General features: G+C 36.6%; 2 protein-coding genes across 4 annotated transcripts; one reads left to right on the top strand and one right to left on the bottom strand.

Annotated features, from left to right (window-relative positions):
• Positions 1–2,801: 2,801 nt before the first annotated feature.
• LOC113299982 (ethanolamine-phosphate cytidylyltransferase-like) lies at positions 2,802–7,303 on the top strand. 3 transcript variants are annotated; one of them, XM_026549111.1, is made up of 11 exons: positions 2,802–3,408; positions 3,588–3,620; positions 3,809–4,183; positions 4,285–4,520; positions 4,652–4,827; positions 5,016–5,087; positions 5,491–5,558; positions 5,716–5,836; positions 6,052–6,117; positions 6,237–6,359; positions 6,592–7,303. In XM_026549111.1, exons 3-11 carry the CDS (start codon positions 3,822–3,824, stop codon positions 6,661–6,663), a joined length of 1,296 nt encoding a protein of 431 aa, XP_026404896.1. In that variant the 5' UTR covers positions 2,802–3,408; positions 3,588–3,620; positions 3,809–3,821; the 3' UTR covers positions 6,664–7,303. The 3 variants fall into 3 exon arrangements, with proteins under 3 accessions (XP_026404896.1, XP_026404895.1, XP_026404894.1); XM_026549110.1 differs by having other exon boundaries at positions 3,588–3,703; XM_026549109.1 differs by lacking the exon at positions 3,588–3,620 and having other exon boundaries at positions 2,804–3,408.
• Positions 7,304–7,892: 589 nt separating this feature from the next.
• On the bottom strand, positions 7,893–9,717 carry LOC113299983. The gene is made up of 3 exons (XM_026549112.1): positions 9,394–9,717; positions 9,052–9,298; positions 7,893–8,653 (listed from the first exon to the last, which is right to left on the bottom strand). Exons 1-3 carry the CDS (start codon positions 9,499–9,501, stop codon positions 8,256–8,258), a joined length of 753 nt encoding a protein of 250 aa, XP_026404897.1. The 5' UTR covers positions 9,502–9,717; the 3' UTR covers positions 7,893–8,255.
• Positions 9,718–16,927: the final 7,210 nt, after the last annotated feature.

Below are 16,927 nucleotides of genomic sequence, written 5' to 3'. Positions count from 1 at the left end.
AGCTACCTTATTATATTTTGGGTGTGATGCTGGAAGAGCAGGAGTTTTAATGAGAATGATTTACGGTAACGGATGAGTCGTTAGGATTGAGATATTTTCTTTCAATCAATCATGTCAAGTTGTTAGAATTAGCATAAGTACGTCAATCAACAAATGTAGTCAACAAAACAAACCTAGGCCCAATAGATATAGCATGTCAAGTTGTTAGAATTAAGCCTCAAATATAATCTTCTTCACTTCAGGCTATAGATATGGCACCATCTGTGAACATCTTCGGTAAGTTAAGAGTTGATGTAAAACCGAAAAAAGAACATGAAATAATATTTAGGATTACAAATTCGGATGACCAGAAAAACTACTGGACAAACTGAGAATCCCGTAACGACAAAAATTCAAAATATGAAATCATGAACAAAGAAACCTTGAGATCAAAAATTGAATCAAACGAACACCATCAACACTTCCTTCTTGATTCCCAATTTCTTTCGTAAACTTAATTTCCCAAAAGTTTAAAGATGCCACTCAGACTTGTTTAAAGAAACCTTGATTCCCTCTTTGTAGCTAGCTGAAACACTTATTGGAACTTCATACACTCTGTATGATACAAAGATCCGAGTAAAGAATAATTCACCTTGATTCAAGTTGGCGCCTAAAACGTTTATTTTTAACGACACTCTAAACACATGCATAAGAATATAAGATCACTACCAAATTTCAAAATTATTTAAAAAACAAAAGTTATATGAACTCATTCAGAGTTTCATCAATGTCGGGCAGAAGTTTTATTTTAACTGAAACTGAATGAAACTTTAAGTTTAACTGGCTAAGGCTAAGGTAAGTAACCTGGTGGTGTAAAGCCTGCTATGATTCTTCAAGCTGAATTGTTGCTGCAAAATAGAATCTGATAAAACCCAATGTCTTCTGAACCTTCATAATATTCCATCATCCATTCATAAATCCAAATATATCTTCTTCCCCACTGTTTTATTGGAATTAAAGTGACCCTCAAACTGTCTACTGATTCGTCCCGATATTTCCAAATTCCTTGTAAACTCAAGTTACTTCGACGATCTCAACTATCGATCACAAAATCAATGGAACCATCTTGCATCATGTTTGTTATTACGCTATTGCTTGGTCTGTCTGTAGTGACATTAAATTATTACGAACAAAGATTCTTACTTTAGTATCAATGTCATAATCGATAAGAGGAATTTGCTAAAACCAGTTTATTAATACTTGATAATATTAACATCAACTAAATGATCTCATTGAGGAAATTAAAAATATAACCATACTTTAAAATCCCAGATGGAGTTCCGTTGGGAATTTTCTCTGGATAGTTGTTATGGTCAGCCCTACCCCTTCGGTTGCTGATTTTGTCATTGGTGTTCCTTTCGATGTGATCTAGCTATAAATTCCAAAATTAAAAGTAAAACTCATTGGGCTATTGATAAAAATGAGTGGTTTTTCAAAAACAAAACCCATAGAGTTAAAGTTAGGAAGAAGTAGCTTACTTTTCGATGTGAGCAAGATGGATTAATACATTATTTTGATGTTTAGTAGAGGGCTACGATGATGAATAATGCTTCTAATATTAAGGAAGAAATCAGTGATAATCGAGAGTAATGATTTCAATTTCGTTAAAAACATTATTGTAAGTCGTGACTTACAAATTATCTCGATACATATTATATCTCGGTTAACAAAACCCTAACACACCATGGTTTTCCGGTGTTGAGAATTTTGTTGGAGCGGCTGGTCCCAACTGGTCGCAAGATGGCCTATAGGTTATGGTTTGCTTTGAGTGGGCCGCGACGCAATCTCATCCATCCAACTTAGAGAAAATCTCATCCCTCCTTTGTCCATCATAGACACCACCTTTCCTTAGAACATTGATAATTTCAAAATATTCGTGAAAGAGTTTCATTCGAAAACTATGCAAGGGGCATGCATGAAGTTCATCCTCACCTGTTTAACAATTGATTTTTCTTTTTAACTCATCTTACTATTGAATCTAGCTCATACCAGGTTTAGAAAGTGACTTCCGAATGAATTTGAAAGTTGTCCAGAAGGAGCTAACTTTCAAAAGCTAGGTAATACAATTTCTAAAATCTTGGCAGCGAGGAAAAAAAATTCACTTCCGACAACTAGATGACTCAGTTTTCGAGAGTGTGAAACATGTTTATTTCACTAACTTACGATAACAGATGACCTAATTATGAAAGTATCATATGTTTTATTTTGCACGTTTAATTTCTGAAAGTTCAGAGTTTTTGTTTTCGGAAATTATGCAATTACTAGAAGTTACATCTTTTTATTTTCAAAAGTTCAATAGTGAATCAGTGATGACTAACGACATCACATGTTTTCCGACCATGGGTTACACGAAAGTTGGGAAAACACTATAACCTCATCAACCTAATATAATCGGAAGTCCAACTTTATCACGTGATTCAAGTATGAGTTTTGGCATCCAAGCTCTGGACAACAAATCTGACATACCAACGTCCGTGGACTCAACTAAGACTTTTTCCACGTTTTTTACGAAAAAAACTTCAAGCCCAACAATTTCTTAGCCGCGACAAAAATAGGTTTGAAAAATCTACTTAAGATAGTATGCTTGATATTGTCTTGATTTTCCGACAAGCATTCACCTTAAATAAATGGTCACTGATAAACAAGAATGAACCACAAGTGATAGAATTATTAGGTACGGGTCTAAGATCTCTGAAACCAAATAGATACAATTTGCCATCCTTTAAAAATTCTCAAGTCCTCTTATTATGAACGAACGTAGCTTACGAAGGAATATCGATCATATTTTGCTCCCCTACTCAAAATCATGAAAATTTGGTATTCGTGGATGAAATGTAAAATTACATTAACAAGTGATCAAACAGAAGAGGCAAAAGATTTCAGGCTCACGATATGGGCAACCTCTCCATCCTATTTTATCCTGACAAGCAACTAGCTAGTAGCAAGTAAACAAACACAATCTTGTGACTAAAACCTGCCACCCCTCTATCACATGGTTGTGAAAACACATTTGACGGTGTAAATTTGTTGTATACTAAAAGCCAGTTCATAACCAAAATGTATTAAAAAATTATAAGAAAATTATTTTTTTATTTAAATAAGTTAGTATTTGCTATCAAATTAAATATGATAATTACGGGATTATAAAATTACAAAGAATCCATTATATGGGAGCTCCCGTTGGAGTTTGGAGGTCCTCCTCTCTCTCTGAAAAAGAAAGTAATTTTTTTAAGAGTGAGAAAGGAAGGAAACTTCTCATCAAAACTGAAAGTTTTCTTCACAACAAGAAATTGTAAGATCCTTTCTGACAAATTTCGTACATATATCCACCCATTCATCCAGCTTTCGATAGTTTCAATATTGAAAAAGGTGAGCAGAAATCAATTAAAACCCCTGTTTCCTGTTGTTCCTTCTATTAAATTTTGTTGAGAAAAACTCTTAAAACCTCTCAAAGGAGGTACCTTTATGATGTTTTCATGTTTTTCTTGTTGAATTAAATCTGGGTTTCTCTCCATTACCTCTGATTTCTCTTTAATTTCATGTTTTAGTGATTGCGTATAAGGATTAAGGGTATCTGCAACGTGGGTTTTGCAAAAACTTCTCTTTTAGATTTCAGATTGAGTGTTTTGATGGAATGAAATCCTGTCTTACTGTTTGCTTTTAGGTTTTTTTTCTTTTCCACTTGGGAATTCAATTTTGTTTGGAGATGGGGTTGGCATTGACCCTCGTTGACCATTTGTTGACCATGGATTTGTTGTTGTTTTTACAGGGTGAAGGAGAAAATGGGATCCATGGAGTATGATAGTCATAATTGGATCTGGGATGGTGTATATTATTACCCACACTTTTTTGGAGGTATAATGCTTACAGCTGCTGTTCTCGGGTTGTCCACGAGTTATTTCAGCGGAATTGGTGTGCATTATTTGCCATTTTACTGGCCAGATTTGAGATTGTTTCATAAGAAGAAATATGTGAAGAAACCTGTCAGAGTATATATGGATGGTTGTTTTGATCTTATGCATTATGGTCATGCAAATGCGTTGAGACAAGCTAAAGCTTTGGGTGATGTTTTGGTTGTGGGTGTTGTTAGTGATGAAGAGATTATCGCAAACAAAGGTCCTCCTGTTTTATCTATGGAAGAAAGGTATAATATCTTTTGGCTTGCTTTAATATAAATTTGAGAATCCTATGAATTTGCATGCTAGATGTTGAGTAATGTGATCTAATGTGAGGACTCTTTCATAGATTGGTTCTTGTTAAGGGCTTGAAATGGGTAGATGAAGTCATTGCCAACGCTCCATACGAAATTACGGAGCAATTCATGAGTCGTTTATTCAATGAGCATCAGATTGACTTCGTTATTCACGGTGATGATCCTTGTCTACTCCCAGATGGTACTGATGCTTATGCTCTAGCGAAGAAAGTGGGTCGTTACAAGCAGATAAAAAGAACTGAAGGTGTTTCGAGCACAGACATTGTAGGTACTATATTTCTACCTATCCATCTAACAGTAAATTATTTTTAAGTTTTCTACGGTGCTCAAGTTTTGGGGTACTGGTTTGTTATGTCTGTTCTCCTGTGCTGATCTTCTTTAGTTTTTGTTATTATCTAGGAAGGATACTTTCGTCGATGAAAGATACACAAGTTGTTGAAAATGTTAGTAATGCAACAGTGCCTGAACCCCTCCAAACCACGAATGCCACGCAAGCTCAAGAAAAAACTGGTAGCAAAACCCAAGTATCATTTCTACCTACTTCTAGACGGATTGTTCAGTTTTCAAATGGCAAGGTATTTCAGTTTTATTTTCTTTTGATTAATCAAGTAAATTTTGCATCAATTCTTCGAAGTGATTTTTGGGAGTAAAACTGGATCTTCCAAACCGATTAGGTGACAGTGAGAAAATGAATATAACGTGAAGACATTACTATATAACATTCTGAAGATTTACCAACGCATGGTCATTTTCTTTTCTTCAGGGACCTGGACCAAATGCTCGTGTGGTATATATTGATGGTGCTTTTGATCTCTTTCATGCCGGACATGTGGAGGTACTGTAACCAAAATTTGCAGAAGTATGCTCACTTTATGTCGTCATGCATGGTGCTTGGTTCATTTGGTTTCGTTGCTGCTGAACAGCTGTCATTGGTTTGTTGAACATCTTATTTTTGATGTTTAGTTTCTCTGTCTAGTTGGTAATCTAAAGTATATTGCTTCTTAGGATAGTAATTTCTTACTTAACTAAAGAGCCTGTAACGGAAAGCTATATAAGGTCTAACGACTAACAAGGTGGATATATTTTGATATCCAATGCTGACAGGAGTTGTCTGCAAATACATGAAAGCTGCTAAGCCATTTCGTCATTGCCATTTGTTAAACTTACAGAACTTATGCATTTGAGTTACGCATAAAATAGGAATAATGTACTTAGGGGTTCTTTCTATCTCTGCTCAGATCCTTAGGAGTGCGAGGAAGCTTGGAGATTTTCTGCTTGTGGGCATCCACACTGACCAAACTGTGAGGTATTGTTTTCTCTCTCACACTTATTTTTTTATTTGCAACGCCCTTCATATGTAAATTCGTGCTAGAATTCCATCTGAGATCACTGGTCTTCACAGGGCTTGCGATATTTCAGTTACGTATGATTAGAGTTTTTAACGTTTCCTAGCTTCAATGCAGTGAGCACAGAGGAAATAACCTTCCCATTATGCATCTTCATGAGCGTAGTCTTAGTGTGTTAGCATGCCGGTATGTTGATGAGGTTATCATCGGGGCACCCTGGGAAGTAACGAAGGACATGGTACGTGAGCTTATTTGGTGTGTTGTGTATTTGTCCAAGTATTTATTCTTTATAGCAATTAGTAGCTGTATAAGCTTTGCGGTTTACAAACCTATCTTCTTTTCTTGTTCATCTGGCTATACATGTCTTGTACTTCTTCTTGAAACAAAAGTTTAGCGTCCTTTAGATTCCGACCTTCCTTTGTCTGTGCTGATAAATATCTTTTGCTCGAGCAGATAACAACTTTCAACATCTCTTTGGTTGTTCATGGAACCATAGCAGAGAGCAATCCTTTACTTAAAGTAAGTTTAAGTTATTGTGTACATCAATGGGCATGATTGTGTAAACAGGTTTTTTTCGATCTTCAGTTCAAAGTGCATTCAAATAGAAAGATCTAACAAGGCAATCATGAATTATGTAGGATTCACCCGATCCTTATTCAGCTCCAAGGAGTATGGGGATTTTTTGCACGCTTGATAGCCCTAAGAATATAACCACCACCTCAGTGGCGAAAAGGATAATTGCTAATCTTGAAGCTTACAAGGTACTTTAATACTAGATCTTTTTCTTGAACATCTTAGTTTGATTCTGTAACTACACTCTGCCAGTTACAGTAACGTATGTTGAACTTTACACCGACTCCTTGACGTGGATAAATTATTGCAAAAGTGATGGGAAATGAAAGTTAGCTTGCTATCGTCATATTGTCTCTTTCGATAAAAGTGATTCATCTCTGTTGAGCAATTACCTTTACCAACTTTCAACTTCATATGCAGAAACGTAATGCAAAAAAGGAAGAAAGCGAAAAGAGATACTATGCTGGGAAGACGTTTGTTTCAGGCGACTGAAAAGGTCGTACAAACTGTTTCTTGGTGCTACGTTAAAGTGAAGAACAAACCATGTTCCAACAGTTCTTTAGACAGCTGAAGGTCTGCAACCTCTTTTTCTACCCTGCTTCATCCCATCTCTCAGGATCCTTGGTGTTATGCTACATAGTGAAGGTCATCATAATCACGCCTATTCTTGTATTTTTTTTTGGTGTCAAGAAGAAACATAATGGAAAACAGAAGGAGAAAAAAAAGAAGAAAACGTTAATGAGTCTCCTTCCCTAGGGTTCCTGGTAACTACTGAAGAATATGTATTACTGATAGGTTCTCCCTGTCCATTTGTTCGTAACGAAGAATAGAAGAACAGTAGATAATATATTTCAACGCGAATTAGACAAATACTTGTGATGATGCTTCTGTTTTGTGATACAGCACATACGTACAAATCCATTTTTTTCTTCTTTTTGTTGTATGCATTTCTGACTGACACTGCTGTAGAAGTTAGAACTTAGAAGTGGTTTTGCTGTTATGTACTCCCAATTTTGTTTCGAACTTAGAAGTGGTTTTGCTGTTATGTACTCCCAATTTTGTTTCGAACATATGTGAGTTGTGTCGTTTACATCCATGTCCAAAGGTTATAGAATGATATTTGTTTTGTTAACCAAGTCGCACTCAGCTTGACTGTCTATGTAACGGGATCCTGTGCAAGGGTTTGAACTGTCACTGTGGAAAAAAAATGAGCACGACATAACCAGGCACTTTCTGGCTTGTGAGAAATATGATGCAAACTTTTAATATAATTCTCTTCTCCATCAGAAACATAAAAATCAGGGTGATGCAAACCAATACAGCTTGGTCATTTTGCAACACTAAGCAAAGAAACTCTAAATCAGGGTTATTTGGGTTGCAAAATTAACAGTAAAAATAAGATCAGATATTATTTCCACTATACAGAAAGGGCCGGGGTAACCAAGATCAGATATTATTTCCACTATACAGAAAGATTCCCTTTGCTTTTCATGTTGGTGGACGTAGTTTTCAATTGGGTTAAAATTAGTTCAGTTCATTAGCTTGAAATAGGTGTAAAACAGAACATTAAATTCAAAGTCGTTTAATGTCCATGTCAAAGAAATGCGTTTCCCCACTTGGACAACCCTAGCTTAGGCAGTGCCTGCTGCCTTCAACCTCTTGCATCCTAATCGGTAAATCATTTCTATAGGTGCAATGATCACCACTCGGAGCAATTGGCCTGAAACCAAAAAAGATAAATAAATTTCGCAAGATGACAAAAAAGTAGAGATGCGCACTCTACATCTTGTTGCAGAGACTTTAACAACATATTTCATATAAAATTTCAGCAGTTTTCCGCTGTTTATCGCAGACCTACATCTTACTCTGTACAAAAACATCACCTACACATTTCACTCGCTACCACACCTTACTAAAACTAAAGAGATCAACAATATCTCTGCAACAAAGTCTCTGCAACGAACTACTGAATTATGAGGGAAGGCAATCTTCCGTGCCTTTCCTCCACCATTCTTATCCAGCTATCCTCCTCCATCTGAAGATATCACAACAGGATAAACACACGAGCATCTCTCGTCTGTGGATCACCAAGACCACATGATAGGAGTGGAATTATTTTGGGGGAATTGTGGTGGAGTCATACAGTGCTGCTGCGGTTGACTCCATTGCTGAAATCCCCCACCAGCTCCCATAGCTATGGGTTGTTCTTGTCCTTTAACGACACCCACGTCATTAACCATTTGGTCCATTTCAATATCCATATCTGCATTATCTACTTCCACCTCAGCTTCCATAGGGTCATTAGTAGTAACATCTGCCGTTGCCATGTTATTTCCCGATGCTGAAGGAAATTGAGAAGCCACCCATGGAACAACAGCCAAGCACTCACCCTTTCCGCCTGCATTTTCTTTCCTTCTCCGCTCTTCCTCATTGTCTAAATCTTTCAGTAAACCCCGATGACCAGACCAAAGACCATGTCGATCTGCGCAACAAAGAATTGTCAGAACAACTCTAACAACCAGAAAGCCAAATCATGTCTTTTCAATAATCGAGAAACCAGAATGCACATCATATGAGCATCCGGTCAACTGAAATAAATCAGTTAAATCAGCGAACGCAACCAGTAGATTGCCAATGTTATCTTCCTAGATCATGCGACACCGTCCATCTAAAGACCTAAGTAATGATGAAATGCACATCACAGCTGCTAACAGCTGATAATATTTTGGGTTGCATTATACTAAAGATACCAACACGGCTCATACTAAACATGCATCCTATGTCCATACAATATAATGATTCAACATAGGCACAAAGATTTCAGCCAAATTCAAATCTAGTAACGTATTTGCAAACATTAAGGAGGATTATGATTCTTACCCTTGATGCTAGGAATCAAGTCCGAATTGACAGTAACCTCAAAAGACGACAACGAGTTCAACGAAGGAGAATTCTGCATTGGTTTATACAGAACGATAGCCCTCTCCTCATTTTCAGCAGGGAGAATAATCACATCATCTTCTACTTCTTCCACCACAGGGATTATTGGAGAAACCCTTTGCTCCTCATCAGGTATAATTTGATCATAACCTATTGGTTCTTCCATTATTGGTGATAGCTCAGCATCCTACAGCACAACCAAAACAAACCAATTCAGTAAAAAAGGAAGCAAAACTGTAAATTACCCCAAAATTGAAGAGAAAATGTAAGAAATTAACGCACCAATCTACGGATTTTTCTAGCAGGAGAAGACAAGGAGAAATCAGAGAATTCATCAGAAACTTCTTCAAGATCTTTTCTCTTCATTTTCATGGGTAAATATCCATCCATTTTTTTTCCTTCTTCAACAAAATTATCAATAAAAATAGCTTCTAAGTTAAAATTCAACGACAACCCTTTTTCTTAATCACGGAGAAGAATCAAAGCCCTGAAACAATTGATGCAAAAATTTAAACCTTTAGGAAATTAGGTTAGGGTTTAGGTTTGTGTTAATGGTGAAATTTAAAGAGGGAAAGAGAAAGAAAAAAGAAGGTCCGTCCAGACAAAGTGTCTGTGTCTCTAGACGTCTCTAGAAGGGACACTTATTTATGACACGTAATAAAGTACGAAATTAGGGTCTGTTTGGATTTTCCAACTATTTTTCTGACATTCCCTTAAATGGATTTAAACCATCTCCAAGATCCGAACATTTTGCTGCTGGATCCGGTAGAGCTAGGGGAGCAACAGACGGACGCGGAGTAGGGTCACCACGTCCAATCCAACGAAGTTGCGGATTTGGAAAATCGAACCGTGTCCGGCACAATCATCCACGAATTTACATCTGCGGACCAACGAGTTATATGGGTTGGATGCGGAGTAACAACAGATTTAGTGAAAAAAAGAGAGTAAAACAAGTAAAAAAATATTTTTGTACCGTGTCGTTTCCTTTTTATAGTTGTTGATAGTGGAGACAATTGGAGTGCGGGACAAACACAGTTGCTCTGTCTCGGAAGCGTAACAGATGAAGCTACGACTTTCTACTAGTTCACAAACCGATGGTGTTATTCAACGAATCATACAAGAAGACTTTAGTGCTTGTACTATCATCAGCATTCACTATACGAAATCAGGGAATTTGTAACACCCGATTTTGTAACGGATAATTTTTAAGTAATCGTTGCAATAATTGGTATCTGTTGCAGAGTTTTAATAGATGCATGTAAGTTCCCCTCCTACCTCTCATTCTAAAGATGTCTCCAGTGAATGATTTATTCTGGTAATTGCTCTTTACCTGGGGATATATAAAGTAAACTTTCTTATTGAAACCTATGTTGCTTTGGCAGGATATGCGAAGGAATTTGATAGTCCTGCTCCTTTGCTGGAACGCCAATCTATATTTGGTGCATTAGTTCAAGAGTATGCCAACAGGTCTGCTGATTTATAGAAAAATCAAGTTATTTTTGGTGATTGATCCATGTTTATATTGCGGATGAGAAAAAGAAAGATCAAGGAAATAAGTTCGGCATCAATAAGATATCAAAATTTTCTTGTAAACTACGGTGTGGGTGAATCCGTGGATTTCAAAGTCCAACTGCAACCAAACCGCTAAAAGTGTGGATTTGAGAATCCCACCCGTGTCCAGCCCATAGATCTTGCGGATTGAGTTTCACCCGCAATTTTGCGGACGGATACGGATGAAATCTGTGGTTCCGGACTTTTTGCTCACCCCTAGATAGAGCTCAGTCAGATCTCCATGCCGAGGCCCAGTTGCTTGTTGAAAATTGATGGACCGGTGCTGTTGTTAATTAGCCATCCTTTAACTAATCTACTAATCAAACTAACACGTCAACACATGCACTCTTTAGTGAAGAATACACAAAAATAAACTTGTAGTTTATGCAGAATGTAAGCAATTATTGGACATTGCCAACCGCCTGACACCAACTAGATTCTGGCATGCGAAGACCATTATTCAATAGTGTAGAAAAAAATTTCCCGACTTACAACATGCGGATGTTACATATATTACAACATTCAATACTATCACAGATATTTTAGCAAAGAAGGTCAGAATTCGGTGTCTACAACATAATTTTGCATGTTTGTAATTATGTTAACAAGAATTCATTGTATATATTTTCAGCTTTATTTTCTTGGCGTGTCTTCATAATAAAATGGAAAATATTAATGTCCTTTCGCGGTTGTGAACAAGTTTGTTGTTTACATGGTGTGCATCTTCTTGAATAATTAAGGACACTTAAATAGGGACGACATGCACTACAAAAACTTCCTGCTCAGGGAATGGACGGAGCATGAGGCAAGTGGGATAACTGCTCTCACTGGCCCAAAATAATATCCGTATTGAGTCATATTTTCAAAGCCCAATTCAGAAATACATGACAACTTTCCCCCACAGAGTAAAGCCTCAGATCAATGCAGTTGTAACTCTACTTTTTACACCAGAATATCCAATCTTATATAGAACCCTATTAGTCATTAGCGATGGAACTAGGGGTGAGCATCAGATGGGAGGATGCGGATTTGCTATCACCTGCATTCAATCCATCTGAATGACCAATCTCCACCGATACTTTGCCCATCACCCGTGGGATTTAATTGAAAAAGCGGGGGTCTAACAACCTCACCCAATATTTTGATTAACAATCTGTATGGACTAACTCTAATATACTTTTAAGAAAATCAACTAGACAGTTAGACTCAATCTTAATAAAAAGTATATCAAGGAGTTAATATCTCTATCTCTCGATTTGATCTATACTCAAACAAATAGAAATCTGTGAGTCTTTATCAAATACAAGAGATACAAACTTGGATGGTACCAAAGACCAATATCCAAGGATCAATCGATTTCCAATCAACAACCAAAGGTTGGATTTTATAATTGATCGATACAACACACAACCTGTGATATTTCAATTATATAACAAAATATAATGCGGAATAAAAATAACACAGACACCAGAAGTTTTGTTAACGAGGAAACCGCAAATGCAGAAAAACCTCGGGACCTAGTCCAGATTGAACATCACACTGTATTAAGCCGCTACAGACACTAGCCTACTACAAACTAACTTCGGTCTGGACTGTAATTGAACCCTAATCAATCTCACACTGATTCAAGGTACTGTTGCGCTCCTTACGTCTTTGATCCCAGCAGGATACTACGCACTTGATTGTCTTAGCTGATATCACCCACAACTAAGAGTTGCTACGACCCAAAGTCGAAGACTTGAATAAACAACTCTGTATCACACAAAAAAGTCTACGATAATAGATAAATCTGTCTCCCACAAATAAACCTAAGAGTTTGTTCTGTCTTTTGATAAAACTCAAGGTGAACAGGAACTAATTGTTAGAGCATTGCTTCAAAAGGTTTCATCCTATTCATGATGGAATTCAAAAGGTCTTGGTCAAGGATTTGATTCTCTTACAAGGATTTTCTATGCCAATATTCATGATGTTGATTACAACAAGATGGAATTCAAATCCATGATTGGTAGAGAAAGGTTTCTTGTTAGTAGAGAAAGTTTCTTGTTAATAGAGAATTAATTTCAAGGACTACCAAAATCCTGTTGGGGAATGTACGGCTTCCTAGACCAAGTGATGAACGTCCATCTTGTGATGATATCTCGGTTGGGCTTTGTAGCAAGAAGGTCGTTTGGAGTCAAGGAAAGTTCCCTACTAATGATCTTAGTATTGCTCTGATGGCTTTTGGAAAACTTGGTATCCCCAATCTTTGTCCCTCCACAATTGAAAATTCTTGGTGGAGTCACGAGTTTGCGGAATTGGTCTATTTCCTTGTTTCGGGTATTTCAAGTCTCGATATTTGTGGTTTCATTATCTCTCAAATGATTTCGATGACTTTACCCGTCAAAATGTTGGGTTACCCTTGCTTGATTAGTCAAATTTCCCGTGATCGTGGGTGTGATTCAATTGGAAACTCTCTTGGGGTCCCCAAACCGGTTCGTCAGTGTACCTTTAGGCGCATAAGTGAAAATGCTTGCAAGCGACAAATAATCGCTTCTCATGATTTTGGTGACCCTACTACCATGAGCATTCTTCAAAAAATTCATAAAGGTGTGTGTAAGGTTGATTCAAGAGTGAAGTGTGTTCAAGAACAATTGTTTTTAGTTGCAACAAAGTTTTCCGAGCTCGAGGAAGAGTTGAACACAATTAAAGCATCTTGGAGTATCTCCGATGAGGAAGAATATGAGTAACGTGTGTTTATTGTTGCCTAGTATGTCTTCTTTTTGGTTTAGTTGGAAGAATAACTAGTGCTTTGAATAGCAATGATTGTGACTACATATAGCTATTGTTTTTCATCTTCTTGTATTATTTTTTAGGTTTATTGGTTTTAAATTCTAAAAATATTTGGAGGATGATGTTTTTGCAGTATTAATCTTTATGATTTGTGATATTGCAACTTGTTATGGGATATGTATGTTTGCGTCCGTGAACTTGAAGGTCCCATACTTTGTCAAAAGTAAAGTCGTTCGTGTTCGTTATTCACGTACTGCTAAAAGGATGAATGGACTTTTGACAAATACAAAAGTTAAGCCTATATTGTCAATTATATTGATGGACGATAGGTTAAAATATTTTGTTTTCAAGGATTATGTCTATTATTGTTGTTATGTAAATAATGATTGAAGATAGAACGAATCCTTGTGTATTCCGCAGTATTGATTATCCCTGATCCATATTCGTATGTATTACTGTGAGGCTCTGTAATATGTCTTATGTTGAGCACGATACAACCAAGTTGATTATTTTTGATTAGCTTTGTTGGTTGTTCTGTAAGGTACTTTATGTTGAGCATTTTGAACTAAATTAATCATCTTGTTTGGTTATTCAGTTATTTCTCCGTAAGTTTTCTTATGTCGAGCAAAACAATTGACAATTAAATTGATTACTTTTGTAATTAATTTGGTTGTGTATTCCAATTAGATTAATTATGGGTTCTCTTGTAATTAATCTAGTTGAGTATTTTTGTGTCTCCATGAGTTTTCTTATGTTGAGCACAAACAATTGTATTGATCATTTTTTGTGTTTAATTTGATTGCGTATACCGATTAAATTAGTCACGGGTTTTACTTGTGATTAATTTGATTGAGGTTTTGGATATAAAAAAAATCATTCTTATGGTTTTTTGGTGTTCAATAAAATCCTTCTTTTCTTTTGAAATTAAGGTCGCTCTTGTTGTTCTTTTGGGAATGACATCAAATGGGGGAGAGTTCTTTTGAACTTGTGCTTAATGGTCATATCTTGAGGGGTGTGCGGATGTGGAATTTTTAGAGGGGTTATCTTGTATCTTTAAACTCCTTGATGAATGTTATTAGCTTCGGCTATATGATCGCATCTAAATAAGATGATGTGTGTTCTTTATTTTTAGTCATGAAATGCCTCTTACGGAAATTTCATTATGATCCCGTTCTTGTACCTTTGCCAATTTTATTGACAAAAAGGGGGAGAATTAATATGTAGTTCACACTACAAACACATATGGTCTTCGGGTCATTATGTAAGGGGGTGCGGTTTCCATGTGATATGGAGTATTGACTAGGGGGGAGTGATACATATTACCATAGTATTATTGTTGAAGTTGTGATACAATTGAACTTTGACGCTGTGTAATAATACTATGACACTGTATAACAATGATCGAGACCGATGCTTTCTCATTGTTATAGTTACGGATCTTCAACAGCGGTGATGCTAAACTTACAACCTTTGGGATCATTGGAGTACTTGTAAGTGACGAAGATTTCGAGGAATGTTGAAGATTAGACATGTGGAATAGGAGCTACTTAAGTTTCTTTATCTTTTTTGTATTCCATATGTATTGATAGTTTTGTCAGTAAAATTGACAAAGGGGGAGATTGTTAGAGCATTGATGGGTCGAACTCGCATGCGTTGTTATCTCAAGCATGTTTTTCAATGTTAGTGATCAAAACTATAAGTCTTGATTTCTAGTCTATTATAGCTAAGTCTCGGACTAGGATAGAAAGTGTAGTTGAGCTCAAGGACTTCATGGCGATTCATCATACAAGTAGAAGAACTACTCAAGGAACCGGTGGAACTTCTCGACAAAAAGGTATGTGAAGACTTGAACTTGTCTGTCACTCAAAAGTCTATCTACTCTATCTCCTACTTCTTGAGACAAAAAGTCGTATGCTATAAATATAGACTTAGATTATACACATTTGGTATTTAGATCCGAGTATACCTCGCCTATCTATATCTCGAAATATGTGTTGGTAAGCTTTTCGCTTCGACCAAGTTTATCTTTACCTAGTGACAAAAGTCATGATATGTTGCAATCACTTTGAAAATTGCTTTGACGAGAAATGGTGTAACAAATATATAACGTCCTCTAAGAATGTTTCAATGATTGGAATGAGAGTTTAGATTACATAACCAATGATGGACACAAGCATTGTTGTGGAAACACATTTATGTATAAGTCCTATTCCTTGAACCAAAGTTTGCGAACTTTGTTGATCAAGAGAAACCGGAAGAATAGATTGTTGCCAAGTCCGCGAACTCATTCCGCGAACTGCCGAAGTTCTCAAACCCGAGAATTCTTGCTGGAGTTGACAATCTACTTGCGTGAGCTAAGTCCGCGAACCCAGTCCGCGAACCATCGAAGTTCTCATCCCGAGAATTTCTGCTGGAGTTTGTAAACTCTGTCCGGTGTCTTAAGTCCGCAAACCTAGTCTGCGAACTTGAGAAGGTTATATATCTGAAGATGATTTATGAACTTAAACTTTAAAAAGACTAAGGAATGCAGTTTGCAAACCGTGGCTATAAAAGTTCTGAAGATGATTTATGAACTTAATCAAATAATTTTTGCTTCAATTGTGTCTTGTGTAGTTACATAAGATTTCCTTGCAATTGAACAACTCTCTAACTAGTTCATTTGAGTCATTTGAACTAGTTATGGTGAAGAAGAACATGGTTGATATGAAATGCTCATATGGATAACCTTTTGGTTAACTATTATTGAACCAACAATGTACACGTTTGGGTACGATTAACAAACCTAGAAGTGTGCAGTTTATTTGTGTATAACAAGCTAAGTTTTTGATCTAACGGTTGAGAAATATTTGATTGAATCTAAATCAGGTTTTCATCTAACAATGAATATTGATTGCTTTATTACCAAGGCAAAACCCTGATTTGAAAGACTATATAAAGGAGACATCTAGTATTGTGCAAACTAATCCCCACACCTTACGTGTGATACTAGTTTGCGTATTAGAGTCGGTTCTCCTTTAACCTTTGGTTTTCTTCTTCTAAAACCAGGTTAACGACTTAAAGACTTCTTTGGGATTATGAAGCCAGACCGACACTACTTTTATCGTAGTTGTGTGATCTGATCTTGCATCTTCTATCGTACGAGTACAATCAGATTGATTGGCTTGAGATTTGGTATCTCCGATAGGCAAGATATAAAAAGTAATCACAAACATCTTTGTCTCATTGTTTGTGATTCCACAACATCTTGTTGCGCTACCATATGATTAAGATTGTTGTGAGGTGATTGATTAATCTAGGCTGTTCTTCGGGAATATAAGACCGGATTATCAATTGGTTCCTGTTCACCTTGATTATTATCAAAAGACGTAACAAAAACTTTAGGTTTTTCTGTGGGAGACAGATTGATCCTTTGATAAACTTGTCTGTGTGAGACAGATTTGTTTATTGTCAAAGCCTGCGATTTTGGGTCGTAGCAACTCTTAGTTGTGGGTGAGAT

The sequence above is a fragment of the Papaver somniferum genome, chromosome 7 (assembly GCF_003573695.1).
Source record: "Papaver somniferum cultivar HN1 chromosome 7, ASM357369v1, whole genome shotgun sequence".
NCBI classification, from domain to species: domain Eukaryota; kingdom Viridiplantae; phylum Streptophyta; class Magnoliopsida; order Ranunculales; family Papaveraceae; genus Papaver; species Papaver somniferum.
Note: the sequence above shows the minus strand (reverse complement) of the source record. Positions and strands in the feature narration are given on the sequence as shown.